The sequence below is a fragment of the Rhineura floridana genome, chromosome 11, assembly GCF_030035675.1.
Source record: "Rhineura floridana isolate rRhiFlo1 chromosome 11, rRhiFlo1.hap2, whole genome shotgun sequence".
NCBI classification, from domain to species: Eukaryota; Metazoa; Chordata; class Lepidosauria; order Squamata; family Rhineuridae; genus Rhineura; species Rhineura floridana.
Genome location: NC_084490.1, coordinates 33,967,176 through 33,984,190, shown reverse-complemented (window position 1 = coordinate 33,984,190; position 17,015 = coordinate 33,967,176). Strand labels below are relative to the sequence as shown.

At 43.5% G+C, this 17,015-nt stretch overlaps 2 protein-coding genes across 2 annotated transcripts; both read right to left on the bottom strand.

Moving 5' to 3' along the window:
- Positions 1–898: 898 nt before the first annotated feature.
- Positions 899–1,825, bottom strand: LOC133366412 (olfactory receptor 5V1-like). Its single transcript, XM_061589470.1, has one exon. The coding sequence runs from the start codon at positions 1,823–1,825 to the stop codon at positions 899–901; it is 927 nt and encodes a 308-aa protein (XP_061445454.1).
- A 7,790-nt stretch (positions 1,826–9,615) lies between these two features.
- On the bottom strand, positions 9,616–16,252 carry LOC133367856 (olfactory receptor 5V1-like). Its single transcript, XM_061591945.1, has 4 exons — positions 15,628–16,252; positions 12,369–12,397; positions 11,280–11,298; positions 9,616–9,869 (listed from the first exon to the last, which is right to left on the bottom strand). The coding sequence occupies exons 1-4, from the start codon at positions 16,250–16,252 to the stop codon at positions 9,616–9,618; spliced, it is 927 nt and encodes a 308-aa protein (XP_061447929.1).
- Between the last annotated feature and the right edge of the window lie 763 nt (positions 16,253–17,015).

The window sequence follows — 17,015 nt, the reverse complement described above, 5'->3', positions numbered from 1 at the left end:
ATACATGCTATTGAAGCCCTAGCAGCCCTCTAGTTCGTATTTAGTTGTGCAGAACTGGTAATAAGAACATTAAAAGAACAAGAAAAAGTAACTTCATCTGGGAAGCATAGATAGCACAAATCAGTTTTGGAAAAACACACACACACCACACACACACACACCACACACAGAGAGAGAGAATATGGACCATCTGAAGAAAAGCAGATGAAAAGAACTACAATATACATGAATGTGTAGATTGCATGAAAAAGCTTAATGTGTGTGGTATATATTTAACATAGAAGCTAAAATGATGAAACTGAAGTTATACTATGGACACATAACGGGAAGACATGATTCTCTTGAAAAGACAATAATGCTGGAAAAAACAGAAGGGAGTAGAAAAAGAGGAAGACCAAACAAGGGATGGATTGATTCCATAAAGGAAGCCACAGACCTGAACTTACAAGATCTGAACAGGGTGGCATATCACAGATGCTATTAGAGGTCACTGATTCATAGGTTCGCCATAAGTCGTAATCGACTTGAAGGCACATAACAACAGCAAATCACACCTCATTTTAACTTAATAGCCACCAAAACCAACTTATAAAGCTGGAGGAGGAGGATAATGATGATGATAATTTATCCCAAATCCACTAACAACAATCACAAAATGCAATCATTAAAAATAAATATTAACATGGCAGTCCAAAATACAATAACACAATAACATGGTCAGTGATCTAAAACTAAACTAATAGAGTCACCTTTATTGTACTCCAAGGATCTGCAGAAGTAAAACAATCTGTGTTCTGCAAAAGAAAAAAATATGAGAGAGACTCCTCCTTAAGGTGTGAATTAGGCCCTAAAATACTTGCTTTTATATTCAGAAGAAGTGAGGTATTTATTACAAAAGTTATAATTTCCCCATCATGCTTTGCCAAGCTTGTTTCACATCCTTGTTGCACAAGGTGTAGATAATAGGATTTAACACTGGAGTCAAGATACTGTACATCAGGGGGATTAGCTTTGTGTTAACTGATGAATGAATGGACATGGGTCTTGAGTAGGTGAAGATGGCACTACCATAGTATAGATGAACCACTGTGAGATGAGAAGAGTAGGTGGAGAAAGCCTTTTGCCTTCCTTCCGAGGATTGTATTTTCAAAACAGTTGAAATGATGTAAGCGTAAGATAGAAGGATGCTTACTAAAGGTGTCCAAGCCATGAGCAAGCCAATATACAGTAAGAGCATCTGGTTGAGGGAGATGTCCCCACATGACAGCTTCAGCAGAGGTGGAATGTCACAGTAGAAAGCATCAATTCGATTATCTCCACAGAAAGGTAGCCGGAATGCATAGACAGTGTGTATGACAGAGTTAAGGAAACCACCAGTCCAGCAGGCTGAGGCCAATTGGAGACAGATATTTTTGTTGATAATTAGTGTGTAACGCAGAGGGTTGCAGATGGCAACGTAGCGGTCAAACGCCATCACTGCCAGAAGGAGACATTCTACACCCAAAAAGGAGAAGAAAAAATAAAGCTGTAACACACAGCCCATGTAAGTGATGTTGCTTTTGTGGGAGAGGAGATGATCCAGCATTTGGGGGATGGTGGTGGTGGTGTAGCAGATGTCAAGAAAGGAGAGATTCCCCAGGAAGAAATACATGGGGGTTCTGAGCCTCTGGTCCAATATAGCTATGATAATGATAAAGGTGTTCCACAGTACAGTGAACAGATAGATGATTAGAAACCCTCCAAAAAGTAAAATATAGCTATCCTCTAGAGTTGAAAAGCCCAGAAGAATGAACTCTGTCAACTCAGTTTGGTTTTCCATGTCCATGCCTCAGTCACAAAGGTGATAGCATTTCTGTACAAGAAAAAAGAGGGTTTTTTTAATAAAAAAGTGGAATAAACAGTGAAGGCTTTAATGGATAGTATAACATTTAAAAATAAGATGAATATTAAGAAGCTTACAAACCTAACCCTACTTTCCTGGGAACAAGCCCCATTAAAATGAATGGGAATCTCTTCTGAGTAGACATGTTGAGGATTGCAACCTAAATCATTACCTGTGATGCATTATAATAAGATAGCATGAGTCTGACACATATTCCTGAAGTTATTTATTTTCACAAGTCTTACTTGCATGGACAAATGTTGAATGTTGAAGCCCATTCAGTGACCAAATAGACTTTTCTTTGGCTCACCTGTGACATAAATATGATTCTTCGTATCTGTGACATCCATTGTTTGTTGTGTACTCATTGCAGCATTTTCTATCCTTATATATGCTGCCAGCATCCCTTTGGGAATGTCTCCTAAAGGGCATACAATTATTATATAAACAAAGAGTATATGGGTGAGGAGTTGCATCACTATCTCCACAATTAGTTCTCCTATTCCTATCCAGATCCAGATGAATAGCCAAGATCTATGGTTTGACCAGGGGTGTAACACTCTAGGTGCTCAGTATCCAAAGGCACGTAAGAAATTGTCCCTGGAAACGGAATTGCTGGGGAGATGTAAGGGAAAAAATGCAGTCAGAGATTTGTCCAGTTGCTCCCTTAGAACTAAACTTGTTCTTGCCATGTAATGTTCTCTAATGGCTAATGAATGCAAAGGCACTGAGATAACTGACAAGTACTAAGCCCTTACTTTGAAATTGTATACATTTTATTTTTATTAGATTTTAAAACAATGACACGAAATAAATGTATTAGGCTGCTTCTATTTTCCGGCTGTCTTGCAACAATCCCAATAGAATGTCCTGGGCCACACTCAGGCATGATTCTGACTTTACATAGAGAACTCAGGAAAGTCGGATAGTGGAAGAGAATTACATGCCCCATCTCTTTCAGGTTAAGAGGTTCTGTGGAGGATGCCTCGTCTAAGAGCCCCCCCAAATCCAGTTGCTAGGTTTATCTTTCAAACCAGGGAAGGGAAACCTGTGGCTTCAACCCTAGTCAGCATGGTTAATGATTGGGGTTCCATCCATTCTCTGTAATACCCTCCATGTGCTGTTTGTGAGGCAGAAACAGTTTGCAAGTTTTACACACCTCCTGAAGAACTATCTATTTAAACAGGACTTCCCTGGCTTCTAAGATAAATCACACTGCTATTTTATTATTTATTGGAATATAGCAATGTTTTCTTGATGGATTCTCTGCTTTTACTGACATATTTCTTTGTATAATGTTGTATGTATATTCTTTTTATGACATTATGGTATTTTATGTAAACCACTTCAGCATTTTGCATATTAAGCAGTATATAAATATTATTATGAATGAATGATGAAGTAGATAGGATGCAAGTTTATTCTCTTCTCATCTGTGCTTCTGGTGAGTGACCTCATCCTCACCATTTCTCTAAATACAGCTAAGAATGAACCACTGCAGAATTGCTCCAAGCTCAAATGTTATAATCTCCAATTAGTCTTTAGCACTGGAACATCTTAGTAAAGCTCTAGCTGGAAGAAAGTGGTAGTGAGACCAGGCAACATCTGCAAGGACAGCCTTTTGTTTTCACACCAGGCCGTTATGAATGCAAAAAGAACTATGAAGGCTCTACTATCCTTTTATTACAACAAAGGGGGCCAAATCCCCACTGCAGCTATAAAAGTTTTTAGAGCAAAAATAATTCCACAATGACTATACGGCTCACAGGTAACAACCTATGAGAAGTTTGCTCCATTGGAAGCAGTTCAAAATACTTTTCTCAGGTCTATACTTGCAGTTCCCACTTGTGTCCCTAGTTTTATTTTAAGATTGGAAACGGGATTATTGTCCATAGAAACCCGTGTTTGGTACTTTAGAATTAACACATGGCTCAAGCTGATATTCAGTCCAGTAGGATTGGCTTCCCATATCCTCCAGGATAAATTCCATTCAACATGGGAAATGATGATTATTGACAAAATAGCAAAAATGGGATTTTCAATTCCTTTAATTCTATCAATGGGTTTTGTAAAAGCCAAAGAGCATATTCTTCAAAGAGTTAAAGATATTGATTTCCAGCAACATTTGATGATGGTTAAAAAACATATGTATAATAGTAATCCTCAGTATGCTATGCCATATTTATCTAATTTATTTCTACCCAAATATCGCAAGGTGTTTACGTTGGCAAGATTAAATTGCTTGCCATCTGCGATTTTGGAAGGCAGATATAAAAAAATATCCTATTCTGACAGAAAATGTCCTTGCGGGGATGGCGAGATAGAGTCAATAACGCACGTCCTACTTCATTGCCAATATTATAGAGAAGCTAGATCTCGGTTGATTAGCCCTCTAATTACTCATCTTCCTGGAAGAAATGAAGCTTTCTATGTTAAATATTTCCTTGCTGACCAAGAAGTACATATAACGGAATCTGTTGCAAAATATTGTGCTACAATTATTAGTACCAGGAAAATTTTAACTTCATTTATCTAAAACCTTTAGGAATATTGTAGGTATTTTTAAGGTTTTAAGCTTTCCCTGGTTGTGTTGTTTCTTAACTTTCTGTATATTTCTATGTGTTTTAATGTTCAATGTTTTAATGTTTTGTTTTATTTTGGTCTGCGACCGCAATAAATTCAACTCAACTCGACTCAGCAATGAACCCCTCCTTGCACCCCCTTAAAGAGGGTTGGCTTTCTTGTGAAGTCTTTGGATCCTCTTTAATGACTGTAGAATGTCCCGCTTCTGGTCTGGCACATGTGGGGTGAAGGGGTCTGTTTCTCCGCCTCCCCCTCTAAGTGTGATGGGCAGTCAGTTGGCTCAGTCATAGGAACTTGAGGGATGCCAGGCTGGGAAACCTGAGGTGAAGCAAGTGGTGCTTCCTCTACAGATGCAGGCAGGGGTGGTGCACCTCACAGATCAGGTTCCAAAGGAGCAGTTACTGACAGTCCTGGTTGCGCTTTGGGGGGGCAGGAAAGGGGGAAGCCAAGGTGTCAGTGACTGGGATTTGTGCGCTCTGTGATCTTTCCCAACTGCTCACCCCCTCCCCCAGTTCATTGTCATAGTCTTCAATGTCTGAGGCTGACTCGTCAAATCCTCCCCTCCCAGCCTGGGGCACGACATTGACAACGGCTGTGCTAATTAATGTGACATTTATTTAAATACCAGATCATACCTCAGCATTACATTAAGACCCTTCATGGGAGATAGAGGGAGGTCCCCCTTCCCCATAGTATGGCAGGGATAGATCACAGTCCAGCAGCCTACACTACCCTATCAGGCTGTACCACTGATGTATGATGGTTGATGTCTCCTATCTCTCTGTGTCCATTGTCTGTGTGCTGTGTCTTTATAGCCAGCAAGCAGTGAGTAAGTCAGCAGACCAGCACACCAGCCACAGCTAGTGCTAGCTCAGCTGACTTCCCTTTGTCTGATTTTGAAAGAGAACTCTTACTTCAGAGCAGAAGCATACTTGTTGAATGAATCATACTGTCACTTCAAAGGATACATGAATCATCTTCTCTAGTCTTGCAGCAAGTGACTTAATAGAGAAAGGATCTCCTGTGAGAGAGATCACAATTTATAAGCTAACTAATACACAGCTCTGCAGCTATGTACTTTCAGACCCCCAAAATGGGCTACAAATGGGGCGGTAAATGGATAGATCCCTTTAATATGTATACCACATATTAACAGACAATGCAATGTCATTTTACAGTGCAATGGTGCTGGGTGTCAGCTGCATGTCATGTTAATACATTGCTTGGAAGAACCAGCAATATTAATGCATACCCTTATTTGGGGGATTAGGTTGATAGTGAGGTTTTTGGAGTCTAAAAATGGTGTCACTGACTTATGAAGTCTCTCTTGAGGATGTTTAGTTTGCCATTTGTTTTGAATCCAGAAGCATACAGTGAACAGAGTAAGAACAATGAACTCCTGATCAAAATATCCTCTCTTTTTTGGGATGGGGGTGGGGAGAGCAATTTAGTGTTTACATTGAATGTCCAGTTCACCTAAAGCATTTTTGTCAAAGCAAGAATCAGTGTGCAAACACTTCCCCAGCATGCAATGACAATACCATCTGCTCCAAATGTTTACTGCCTACATTAAATTACTGAACATATTTCCATCACAAATATTTTTTTAAAAAAAGTTAAGCCATTGTTTTTGTAATAAAGGATCTCTTCATCCCATATGGATGAAGTTTCTAGGTGGTCTGGTTCCCAAGATATACACCAAAACATCAGCCGCCCCCTGTGACTGTTAAATCTGTTTAACAGATCTGTTATTATAGCTCCTAGCAGAGCTTGGAAAAGTTACTTTTTAAAAACTACAACTCCCATCAGCCCCAGCCAGCATGGCCACTTGATTGGGCTGATGGGAGTTGTAGTTCAAAAAAAATAACTCCCAAGCTCTGGCTCTAACCCCTCCCTTTCAGGATTGTAGCCAATTAGTGAATCCAGGGTTGTGATTTGTTGATCCAGGCAGTCCCTAGACTTCTCAGAAAATGGTGGTTTTGAGATCTTCAGTTTGAGTAAGAATATGGCTTAAAGTTGTTGTTTTTTTCTCTTGTGTGCAAGAGTCAGACCCTGGGCTGTTGGAGAGGGCAGTGCTTTGAAAACCTTGGCAATATGAAAGTATTTAATCTAATGCTTGCTTTTCTGGGAGTAAAGCAATGTTAATCGCATGTACCTGGAATAAACCCCATTGAATTCATTAGGACTTACTTTTAAGTAGACATGGTTAGGATTGTGCTGTAAATTAATGGGACTTTTGAGTAAACATAACAAAGAATTGTGTTTGTGTTGTAAATCTTTCCCTTCCTCTCCAATCCTATTTTTAAAGCAATTAGGCAGGGTTTACCTAGGTATCACATTTTTTATTATGTAGGAAACTAATACTGATTTAAAAAAAATGTTCTGCAATGACCAACTGGTTTGACAATAAACTATTATATGGGGTGTATATTTACGTGTGTGTGTGTGTGTGTGTGTGTGTGTAGTCTTTCCAACAACCCTGTGAGGTAGGGTTGGTGATTGGAAAACAAGGCAGCTCACAATAAGAAATAAAGCCCTTTAAAAACCAATAAGCATAAAACAAGTATAAACAGTTGCAAAACAGCTTAAAGTGGCATGATTCTGAATTTTGGGTTGGGTGAATGAAGTTTATTTATATATTTTAATTATTATTTGATTTATATCCCGCCCTTCCTCTCAGTAGGAGCCCAGGGCGGCAAACAAAAGCACTAAAAATACTTTAAAAATAATAAAAACAGACTTTAAAATATATTAAAACATCTTTAAAAACATTTTTAAAAGCTGTGACTCCAATTTTTTTTATGTATTTTATTTACAACAGTTATATACTGCTTTATTGTAAAAAAATCTCAAAGCGGTTTACAGAAAAAATTAAAACAATAAAATTATTGGCAAAAAAGAGTAGACGTACTGAAAAACATTCAAATTAATAAAACCAACGAGTTAAAAACAGATTTTAAAACACAATAACTTCTATATGTGTGGATAGGCTTTCCTAAACAAAAAAGATGTTAGCAGGTGCTGAAAAGAGGCGTCTGCCTAATGTCAATAGGCAAGGAGCTCCAAAGTGTAGGTGTTAAGATTTCTAGCTTAATTTCCAATCAGATTTTTTTAATTGTATGCTCCAAGCAACTGTGATTGATGCTTCATATATCATGCTTAATGATATCACTTGGGCCTGCCCCATGACATCACTCAGGCCCGCCCCCATGACATCACTCAGGCCCACCCCATGACATCACTCAGGCCCGCCCCTAAAATCTCAGGTGCTTCTGACCTGGCAACCCTAATGATTACACAAGATAGCCTTTTCACTGGCATCACCTAAATTGTGGAACTCCAAGGTATATTTATCGGGCTTCCTTATGTTGGGTGTTGAGGATGACAAGCTTAGATTTCAGAGGCTACAATAGTCCCTAATTGGCTATGTGGCCTTTCATTGGGGATGTGTGAACCCTCTCACCTCACCTAGAATAATAACCTCACCCTACAGCACTGTTCTTTAACCTTGGGTTCTCAGATGTTGTTGGACTACAACTCCCATCATCCTTGGCTATTACCTAAGCTGGCTGGGGTTGAAAGGTTTAGTGCCCTAAAGTGCCTGTTACCCTTTTTGTTTTCCCAAAGAGGCTCTTTTGGCTTCAAGGAAGGAGGTAAGCTGAGCAGAGACAGCAGAGGTTGAGTGCATTTCCTATTTTGAGTCAGGCACAGTTTGAAGTGGGTTTCACTTGACTCAAAATAGGATCAAACTATGTGTTTTGGGAGGAATCCACATTTTGAACTCCTCTGTATGTTTGTCTTTGGGTTGTTTTCATACATGTATGCATACAGGCATACCCCGCTTAACGTCACTTCACTTAACGTCGCCTCGCTATAACGTACATGCTCCCTACGTCCCCATACCCTGCTTAACGTTTGTGTGCTTCGCAATAACGTACACCTTATCGGCATGACGCTGCTGCCATCTAGTGGTGATTGCGTGCAGTACAAGTGAAGACAATTGCTTCACTTAACGTTTATTTTTGCTTACAGTATACTCTCCAGTACCATTGTGAACGTTAAAGCAGGGTATGCCTGTATATACTTTCATGAGCCTCAAGGAGAACATTTGGCTGTATTGGGAGAATGGGGAGGGTGTTGCAAATTTTGGAGAAGGGTCTGTTTACACCGTGGAAGAAATGCTTCTCAAAACCCATATCAATCCTGTGTTCAGTGGCCCTGTTAGTGTTTCTGCTGAAGAAGGCCTCAGCAGCCCTCCCCCAAACCTGCAATGGAGAATGAGGAATGTAGTCTACCTTCATCCCTGGAACCTAGCCTGGATTTATTTGTTGAGCAGCCAGGTCTTACTGAATCTGCTGGATAATTCCAGAGAGATAGGGAGGGGAAATCTCTCAGAGTCAGAGGTGACAGTTTCCCCAAGGTCACGGAGACGGGAGAACAGATGGTTACAACTTGAGAAATCATCCTCTTTTCCCAGGAGAAGCCCATGCCTTGCTTCAAAGACTGGAAAATGCTAGATTTAGCTTGTGCAGGTAGAGTGCCAACCTCCCCTTCTTTCATTTGCAGTGTCTTGGGAAGACAGCTTTCTTGTGACACCTTTCCTTTGCTCCACAAGCCTAAATGCACTTGCTGATGTTCTGTATGCCTAGTATGTTTTGAAGTTCCTGTGCTAACCTCTGCAATAAAACCCTGTGCAAAGTTAAGTATTCAAGTCCTGAGTCTGCTTCTCTGGTCAGGATCCAGAGGTATTTTACCTCTTTCCATCCGTCCAGTTATGCAGTATATCCTGGACACTGGAAAGTGGTAAAAGTATTTTAAATAAATATATAATAAACCAATGCAATGATACGTTTCGTCATTGTTTCAGGAGGATTGGCTCACAGAAGTGCCAGTCTAAATTAAATTTGTGTCTGTCTATCTGTACAGGGTTGTCAAATTCTTATGAATGGAGAAGAGGAATGAAGATAATGTTGAAACTATTCATTCTACGTTTGCTTTAAGAAATAAGTTGTGATGTTTTAAATTGTAAAGTACATTAAAGCTTTGTGGCTGAAAAATATATAAAGAAAGAAATGTTTCAGTAATGTATGAAATAAAACTAATTGCTGATTACATTAAGATGTAGCCCAAAATGCACATTTATAGAATAGTCAAATCTTCCCCATTATGCTTAGCCAAGCTTTCTTCACATCCTTGTTGCGCAAGGTATATATAATAGGATTCAACAGTGGAGTCAAGATGCTGTACATCAGTGGGATCAGCTTTGCATTCACTGATGACTGGGAGGGGACAGGCCTCAAGTAGGTGAAAATGCAACTGCCATAATAGAGAAGGACCACAGTGAGATAAGAGGAGCAAGTGGAGAAAGCTTTTTGTCTCCCTTCTGTAGAAGACAGTGGTATTGATGTAAGCATATGATAGAAGGATGCAGAAGAGTGGTGTCCAAGTGTCAGGCCCAGGATGTGACTCAGGAACCAGACTAACGGCTGTAGTTAATTCGTGTTTTATTAGGGTAATGTCCAAACAAAGACTGCATTTTCTCATGAAGCAATACAGGGATACAGGTCCTGCGGCATTGGGAGAAAGTTGACAGAGCAAGGGACTTCTTCCCGCCTGTTCTTTAAGAAGGGGCCAAACGGGTGCGCAATCTTTCGCTCCTCCTTAACTGCCCCTCAGGTACTGCCCGCCTTCCCCCCCCTTCTCTCCTGTCTTTTCAGCTGTCTGCGTGTGCGCGGTGAGGGGGGAAGCATCACCCCCTCCTCTTCTGAAGTTTCCGATTCCAGGATGGGGGATAGGGGAGGGGCTGATGGTAAACTGCCTCCCCGCTTTTCGGCTGTGAGCAGCCCTCCCTCTTCCCCCTCTTGCTCTGAGCCTGAAAGAGGGGGAGGCGTGAGAATGTCCAGTGAGGGCTTAGGCTCCCCGTTGCTAAGCGACCTTATCACTGGCAGTTCCTCTGTTTTGTCTTCGCTCCAAAGGGGGGAAGTTCCTCCCCCTTCCCTCTGCCATCCATCTGAATACTCTTCTCCCAACTCTCCGGGATCCAGCTCCCCGGGATTGGGACCCCAGCTCTGCCTTCCGACACCATCCCCCCTCCCAGGCTGTGCCCCCCTCCCCTTGTCTGGCTTGGGACGGTGGGGAAAACGTTGATGGAAAAGTTTTACCATTTCTGGAGCATGCACATCAGCTGCATCTTCCCATGATCTGTCAGCCACCCCATAGCCTTTCCAGTGAATCAAGTACTGCAGCTTGTGGCGTCTGATCCTGGAATCTAAGATCTCCTCAACTTCAAACTCAAGCTGCTCATTTACCAGGAGTGGAGCTCCGGGAGGTTCCTCCGGCCGTAACTCACTGGGAGGGGCGGCTTTCGTTAAGAGGGATCGATGGAACACAGGATGTATTTTAAACGTGTCAGGCAGCTTCAGTCGGTACGCCACGGGATTGATTTGAGTTTCTATTTTGAAAGGACCCACCCTCTTGTCTTGTAATTTTCTACATTTGCCCGGCATCTGGAGGAAGCGGGTGGACAGCCATACCTGGTCTCCAGGTTGAAGGGGGGGGGCTCCTTCCTGTGCAGGTCAGCAACTCGCTTGTACTCCGTTTTGGCTTCGTTTAACTGCTGTTTCAGTGTCTGTTGCGCCGCTTGCAATTCCTTAAGGAAGTTCTCAGCTGCCGGTACCAGCATTCCTTCTGAGCTGCTTGGAAAGACTTTAGGATGGAATCCATAATTAGCGAAGAACGGGGTTTGTTGAGTGCTGGAGTGCAGAGAATTGTTGTAGGCGAACTCTGCAAAATGCAAATATGATACCCAGTCAGTCTGTTGATAGGACACATAACTTCGTAAATATCTTTCCAAAACGGCGTTCAAGCGTTCCATCTGCCCATCTGTCTGGGGTGATGGGCGGAGGAGAGTTTTAATTCCGTCTGCAACTGTTTCCACATTGCTCTCCAAAATTTGGCTGTGAACTGAGTTCCTCGGTCTGAGACTACGCTGTTTGGCAATCCATGCAGCCGGTAGACTTCTTTTATGAATAACTTGGCCGTTTCTTTAGCCTCTAAGGCCCCTGCACAAGGAAGAAAGTGTGCCATTTTGGTAAGTAGATCCACCACTACTAAGATGGCTGTCATTCCTTGGGACTTGGGTAGATCAGTTATAAAATCCATGGAGAGGTCCTTCCAGGGTTCGTGTGGGACAGGCAACGGTTGTAACAGTCCTGCTGGTGTCCCTGTTTGTGTTTTTGTCCGCAGACAGACAGAGCAGGACTTTACATAACTCTCAATATCCCGACGCATTTTAGGCCACCAGAAGTCCTTGGCCACGTTCTGAATGGTCTTGTAAATCCCAAAGTGTCCCGCTGTGATGGAATCATAACACTGGCGTAGGATTCTGAGCCTTAATTCCCCTTCTGGCACATATCTGGCGGTTTTGAACCATAACAGTCCATTTCTCCAGTGAAAGGTTACTTCTGAGTCTTGACCTTGTCCCGTCTCCTGCTGATATTTTAGCATGTCTGCATCTTCTTGTTGTGCCTTTTTGAGTTCCTCTTCCCATGAAGGCTGGCATACTCCCAACGTTAATTTCTCTGGCGGGATTACGTACTGAGGCTGGTCCTCGGATTCACTTTCTTTGTATTGTGGCTGTCTGGATAAGGCATCCGCTCTCTGGTTTTTGGCTTGGGCATGGTAAGTAATCTGGAAGTTAAACCTAGTGAAGAACTGGGACCATCTTATCTGTCTCTGGTTCAGCTTTCTGGCGGTTTGGAGGCTTTCAAGATTCTTGTGGTCGGAGCGCACTTCAGTTCGATGAGAGGTCCCCTCTAGGTATTGTCTCCAGTTTTCAAAAGAGTCCTTGATGGCCAGCAGCTCCTTCTCCCAAACTGTGTAGTTCTTCTCTGCAGGCTTTAACTTCCGAGAGAAGTACGCACAGGGGTGCAGCTCCTTCCCTTCTTGGTCTAATTGTAGCAGGACCCCCCTGATGGCAAAATCTGAAGCATCTGCTTCCACTACGAAAGGGCGGTTCGGATCAGCAAAGCGCAGAATGGGCTCAGTAGCAAACCTTCTCTTCAGCTCCTCAAAGGTCTCGGTGGCGTTCTCTGTCCATTGAAACTTCTTCTTCCCCCTTAAACAGTCAGTCAGAGGAGCTGTTAATTTGGAAAACCCTGGAATGAACTTTCTGTAATAATTGGCAAACCCCAAAAACCGTTGTACATCCTTTTTGGTGACAGGTTGGCCCCAATCCAATATGCAGCTTACTTTCCCTGGGTCCATCTACACGCCTTCCGCTGAGATTCGATATCCAAGGAAGTCTAGAGACTTGAGGTCAAATCCACATTTCTCTAATTTAGCATACAGGTGATTTTCTCTCAGTCTCTTCAACACCGTCTTCACATGCTGGTCGTGGTCTTCCTGGTTCTTTGAGAACACCAGGATATCATCTAAGTAACAGATTACATACGTGTCCAACAAGTCTCTAAACACGTCGTTCATGAATTTTTGAAAAATTCCTGGACTTCCACAAAGCCCGAACGGCATGACCAGGTATTCATACTGTCCGTAAGCGGTCAAGAATCCTGTTTTCCATTCATCTCCCTCCTTCATTCTGATCAGATTGTACGCTCCTCTCAAATCCAACTTCGTGAAGATTTTTGCAGAGCGCAGTCGGTCCAGCAACTCTGAGATCAGGGGCAGCGGGTAGCTGTTGGGGATGGTGATCTGGTTCAATGCGCGATAGTCGTTACAGGGTCTGAGTTCCCCCCCCTTCTTTTTCACAAACAATAGTGGTGCTCCAGCAGGGGATTGTGAGGGGCGTATGAATCCTCGCCTCAGGTTTTTATCCAGGAATTCCTTCAGGGCCTCCCTCTCATTCTTTGTGAGAGAGTAGATTCTCCCTGATGGGATGCTGGCTCCTGGCACTAGGTCAATCGCACAGTCGTAAGGGTGGTGGGGGGGTAAAGTCTCTGCCTCCTTTTCATCAAACACATCTTTGAATTCTTCATACTTTGGCGGCAGGGTCACTTGCTCGATCTCTTGCACTGCCCCCGCTAAGGTGTTCTTGATTCCTTCAGGTTGACAGTTCTCCTGGCAATACTGTGAGGTGAACCACACCACCACCTCCTTCCAACTTATTTTGGGTTCATGCTTTGCTAGCCAGGGCATTCCCAGAATCACCTCAAAGTTCGAGAGATCTGACACGTATAGCGAAATGAACTCTTCGTGCCCAGGGATTTGAAGTTTCACTTCCTCCGTGGCTTGTGTCACCCCTCCTGACTTCAGGGATCTCCCATCGATAGTCTCCACAGCTAGGGGAGCATCCAGTTTCCACCGGGAAATTCCATGACGCTTGACTAACTTTGCATCAATAAAATTTGTGGAGGCTCCACTGTCAATTAAGGCAGTGGAATTAAACACCACTCCTCTGGAAGTTGTAATCCGAATAGGCAAGTCCAACACCCCGTTTGAGGGAGGTTGGATCGTTGGGGGGCCTTTATACAACGCTGCCCCCAGTCCACCGGCCTGCACGTGGACTGGGTGTTCTAGTTTCCCGACGGCTTGGCTTTCCCCCCTTTCAGTCCACAGTCTCTGGCCACATGGCCCGGCTTTGAACAATAAAAGCATAAACGTTCCTGGCATCGTCTTTCCTTTTCTTCTTCCGACAGTCTTGGCCTAGCCCCTCCCTGTCCCTCAGTTGCATTACCTGCCATCCCTGCAGTGGGAAGGGTCTTGTTGCAGGATGCTGAGGCTGAGTATCTCGGGACCTCCTGCTTCCTTTCCAGGCGCCTTCCTTCCATCCGGTGATCTATCTGTAGGCATAGCCGGATGAGCCCTGGTAGGTCAGCGGGGGGGGAGGTCCTGGCCAACTCATCCAGGATTTCAGCATTTAATCCACTCCGGTACATAAACATCAGGGCGGCGTCATTGTAACCAGTTTCCTGGGACAGAATTTTAAAAGCGTTAGTGTACTCAGAAACAGTCCCTTTAGCTTGCTTCAGAGCGCCTAGTTGCCGCGCTACTGTTTCAGCCCTTTGCGGGTCTTGAAACATCTCGGTCATCTCCTGTATAAATCCTCTGTACCTTCCTAAGACAGTATCCTTTCTCACGAGATACGGAGTCACCCATTTTGCAGCTTCTCCCTCCAGGAGGCTAATCACGAAAGCTACTTTAGCCCCATCGTCTGGAAATTCTGTGTGCCTGACATCCAGATATAACTCACATTGAGCCACGAAGGTTGCCAACTGATCACTTTGTCCCACGTATTTTGGGGGCAATCCAATGGGAACCTTTACTACGGCAGCTGGAGGGGCTGTTCGCATCTGGTCTATCGTGGCCTTCAAGGTTTGATTATCTGTCTTCAGCACCTTGACTGCTGCTAGCAGGGCTTGAACATCCGTCTGCAAATCAGCTACCTTAGTCCTCAAGAGTTCCACTTCTTCCATCTCAGAAGTGGGGTTCATCCCCCCCCCGCTGCTCCCTTTGACATCTTGTCCCAGTCAAGTGAAGAGAGCGTTGAGGGTGATTTAGGTGGCTCTGTCAAGCTGTCAGGCCCAGGATGTGACTCAGGAACCAGACCAACGGCTGTAGTTAATTCGTGTTTTATTAGGGTAATGTCCAAACAAAGACTGCGTTTTCTCATGAAGCAATACAGGGATACAGGTCCTGCGGCATTGGGAGAAAGTTGACAGAGCAAGGGACTTCTTCCCACCTGTTCTTTAAGAAGGGGCCAAACGGGCGCACAATCTTTCGCTCCTCCTTAACTGCCCCTCAGGTACTGCCCGCCTTCCCCCCCTTCTCTCCTGTCTTTTCAGCTGTCTGCATGTGCGCAGTGAGGGGGGAGGCATCACCCCCTCCTCTTCTGAAGTTTCCGATTCCAGGATGGGGGATAGGGGAGGGGCTGATGGTAAACTGCCTCCCCGCTTTTCGGCTGTGAGCAGCCCTCCCTCTTCCTCCTCTTGCTCTGAGCCTGAAAGAGGGGGAGGCGTGAGAATGTCCAGGGAGGGCTCAGGCTCCCCGTTGCTAAGTGACCTTATCACTGGCAGTTCCTCTGTTTCGTCTTCGCTCCAAAGGAGGGAAGTTCCTCCCCCTTCCCTCTGCCATCCATCTGAATACTCTTCTCCCAACTCTCCGGGATCCAGCTCCCCGGGATTGGGACCCCAGCTCTGCCTTCCGACACCAAGCTATGAATAAGCCAATGGTCAACAAGAGCCTTTGGTTGAGGGAAATGTTCCCACAAGACAGCTTCAACAATGGTGCAGTGTCACAGTAGAAAGCATCTAGGCGGTTGTCTCCACAAAAAGGTAACTGAAAGGCAAAATATGTGTGTATGGTGGAGTTGATGAAACCACCAGCCCAGCAAGCTGCACCCAGCTGGAGGCAAACATTCCTTTTGATAATCAGTGAATAGCGCAGAGGGTTACAGATGGCAACGTAGCGATCAAAAGCCATTACTGCCAGAAGAAGACATTCAATGCCCACAAAGGAAAAGAAAAAATACAGTTGGAACACACAGCTCATGTAAGAGATGCTGCTTCTCTCTGTCAAAAGGAGATCCAACGTCTGGGGGATGGTGGTGGTGGTGTAGCAGATGTCAAGAAATGAGAGGTTCCCCAGGAAGAAATACATGGGAGTTCTAAGCCTTTGGTCCACCACTGCCATGATGATAATGAAGGTATTCCTCAGCATGGTGAATAAATAGATGATCAAGAATCCACTGAAGAGCAAGAAGTGTATCTCCTGCAGATTTTTAAAGCCAAGGATGATGAATTCTGAAAACTCAGTTTGGTTTTGTACCTCCATGTCTGATCCCAAACCAGATGTGATCTTCTGTAAGCAAAGGTGAATGAATCAAAAGCTGGGGCAGATTTTTTTTAAAAAAATGCATTGTGCTTTATGAGCAAGCAAAAAATTGTTTTGTTAACAATGTAAGAAGATCATTGTTGGATCAGACTAAGGATCCATTTCGTCAAGCATTTGTTTTTTCAACTCTGACTCACTGGCAAGGACCAGAAAGCTCACAAGTAGGACATGTGTTCACTGTCCCCCCTCCCATTGCATTTAGTTTACAGAAGAGTACTGCCTGTCATCAAAATGGTTCCAGAAAATTCTTTTGTGAGCATTCTGTGTAAAATTCATCAGAGATGGATGAAAGAGGACCATAGTATGGAATGAAGAGGGGAGTCATGAAGCTATATGAAAACATAAGAACAACCTTACTGGAACAGGGCAAACTCTCATCTAGTGCAGGATCCTGTTCTCACAGTAGCCAAACAGAAGTCTATGGGAAGCCTGCAAGAAGGACCTCAGTACGACAGCAGTTTCTCTGGACACCCTGCCTCTAACAGTGGAAGTTGTACATAGTCATTATGACTATTAGTATTATCCTCCATGAATTTGTTTAAAACCCTCTTAAAATAATACAAGTAGGTGGCAATCACTACTTTTTTATGATGGTGAATCTCATTGTTTATATGTGCTGAGTGAAGATTTCATCAAGTCTGTCCTTATCTTCCAGCATTCATCTTCATTGGATAACATGGGTTCTATGGAGAAAGCTTCCCTC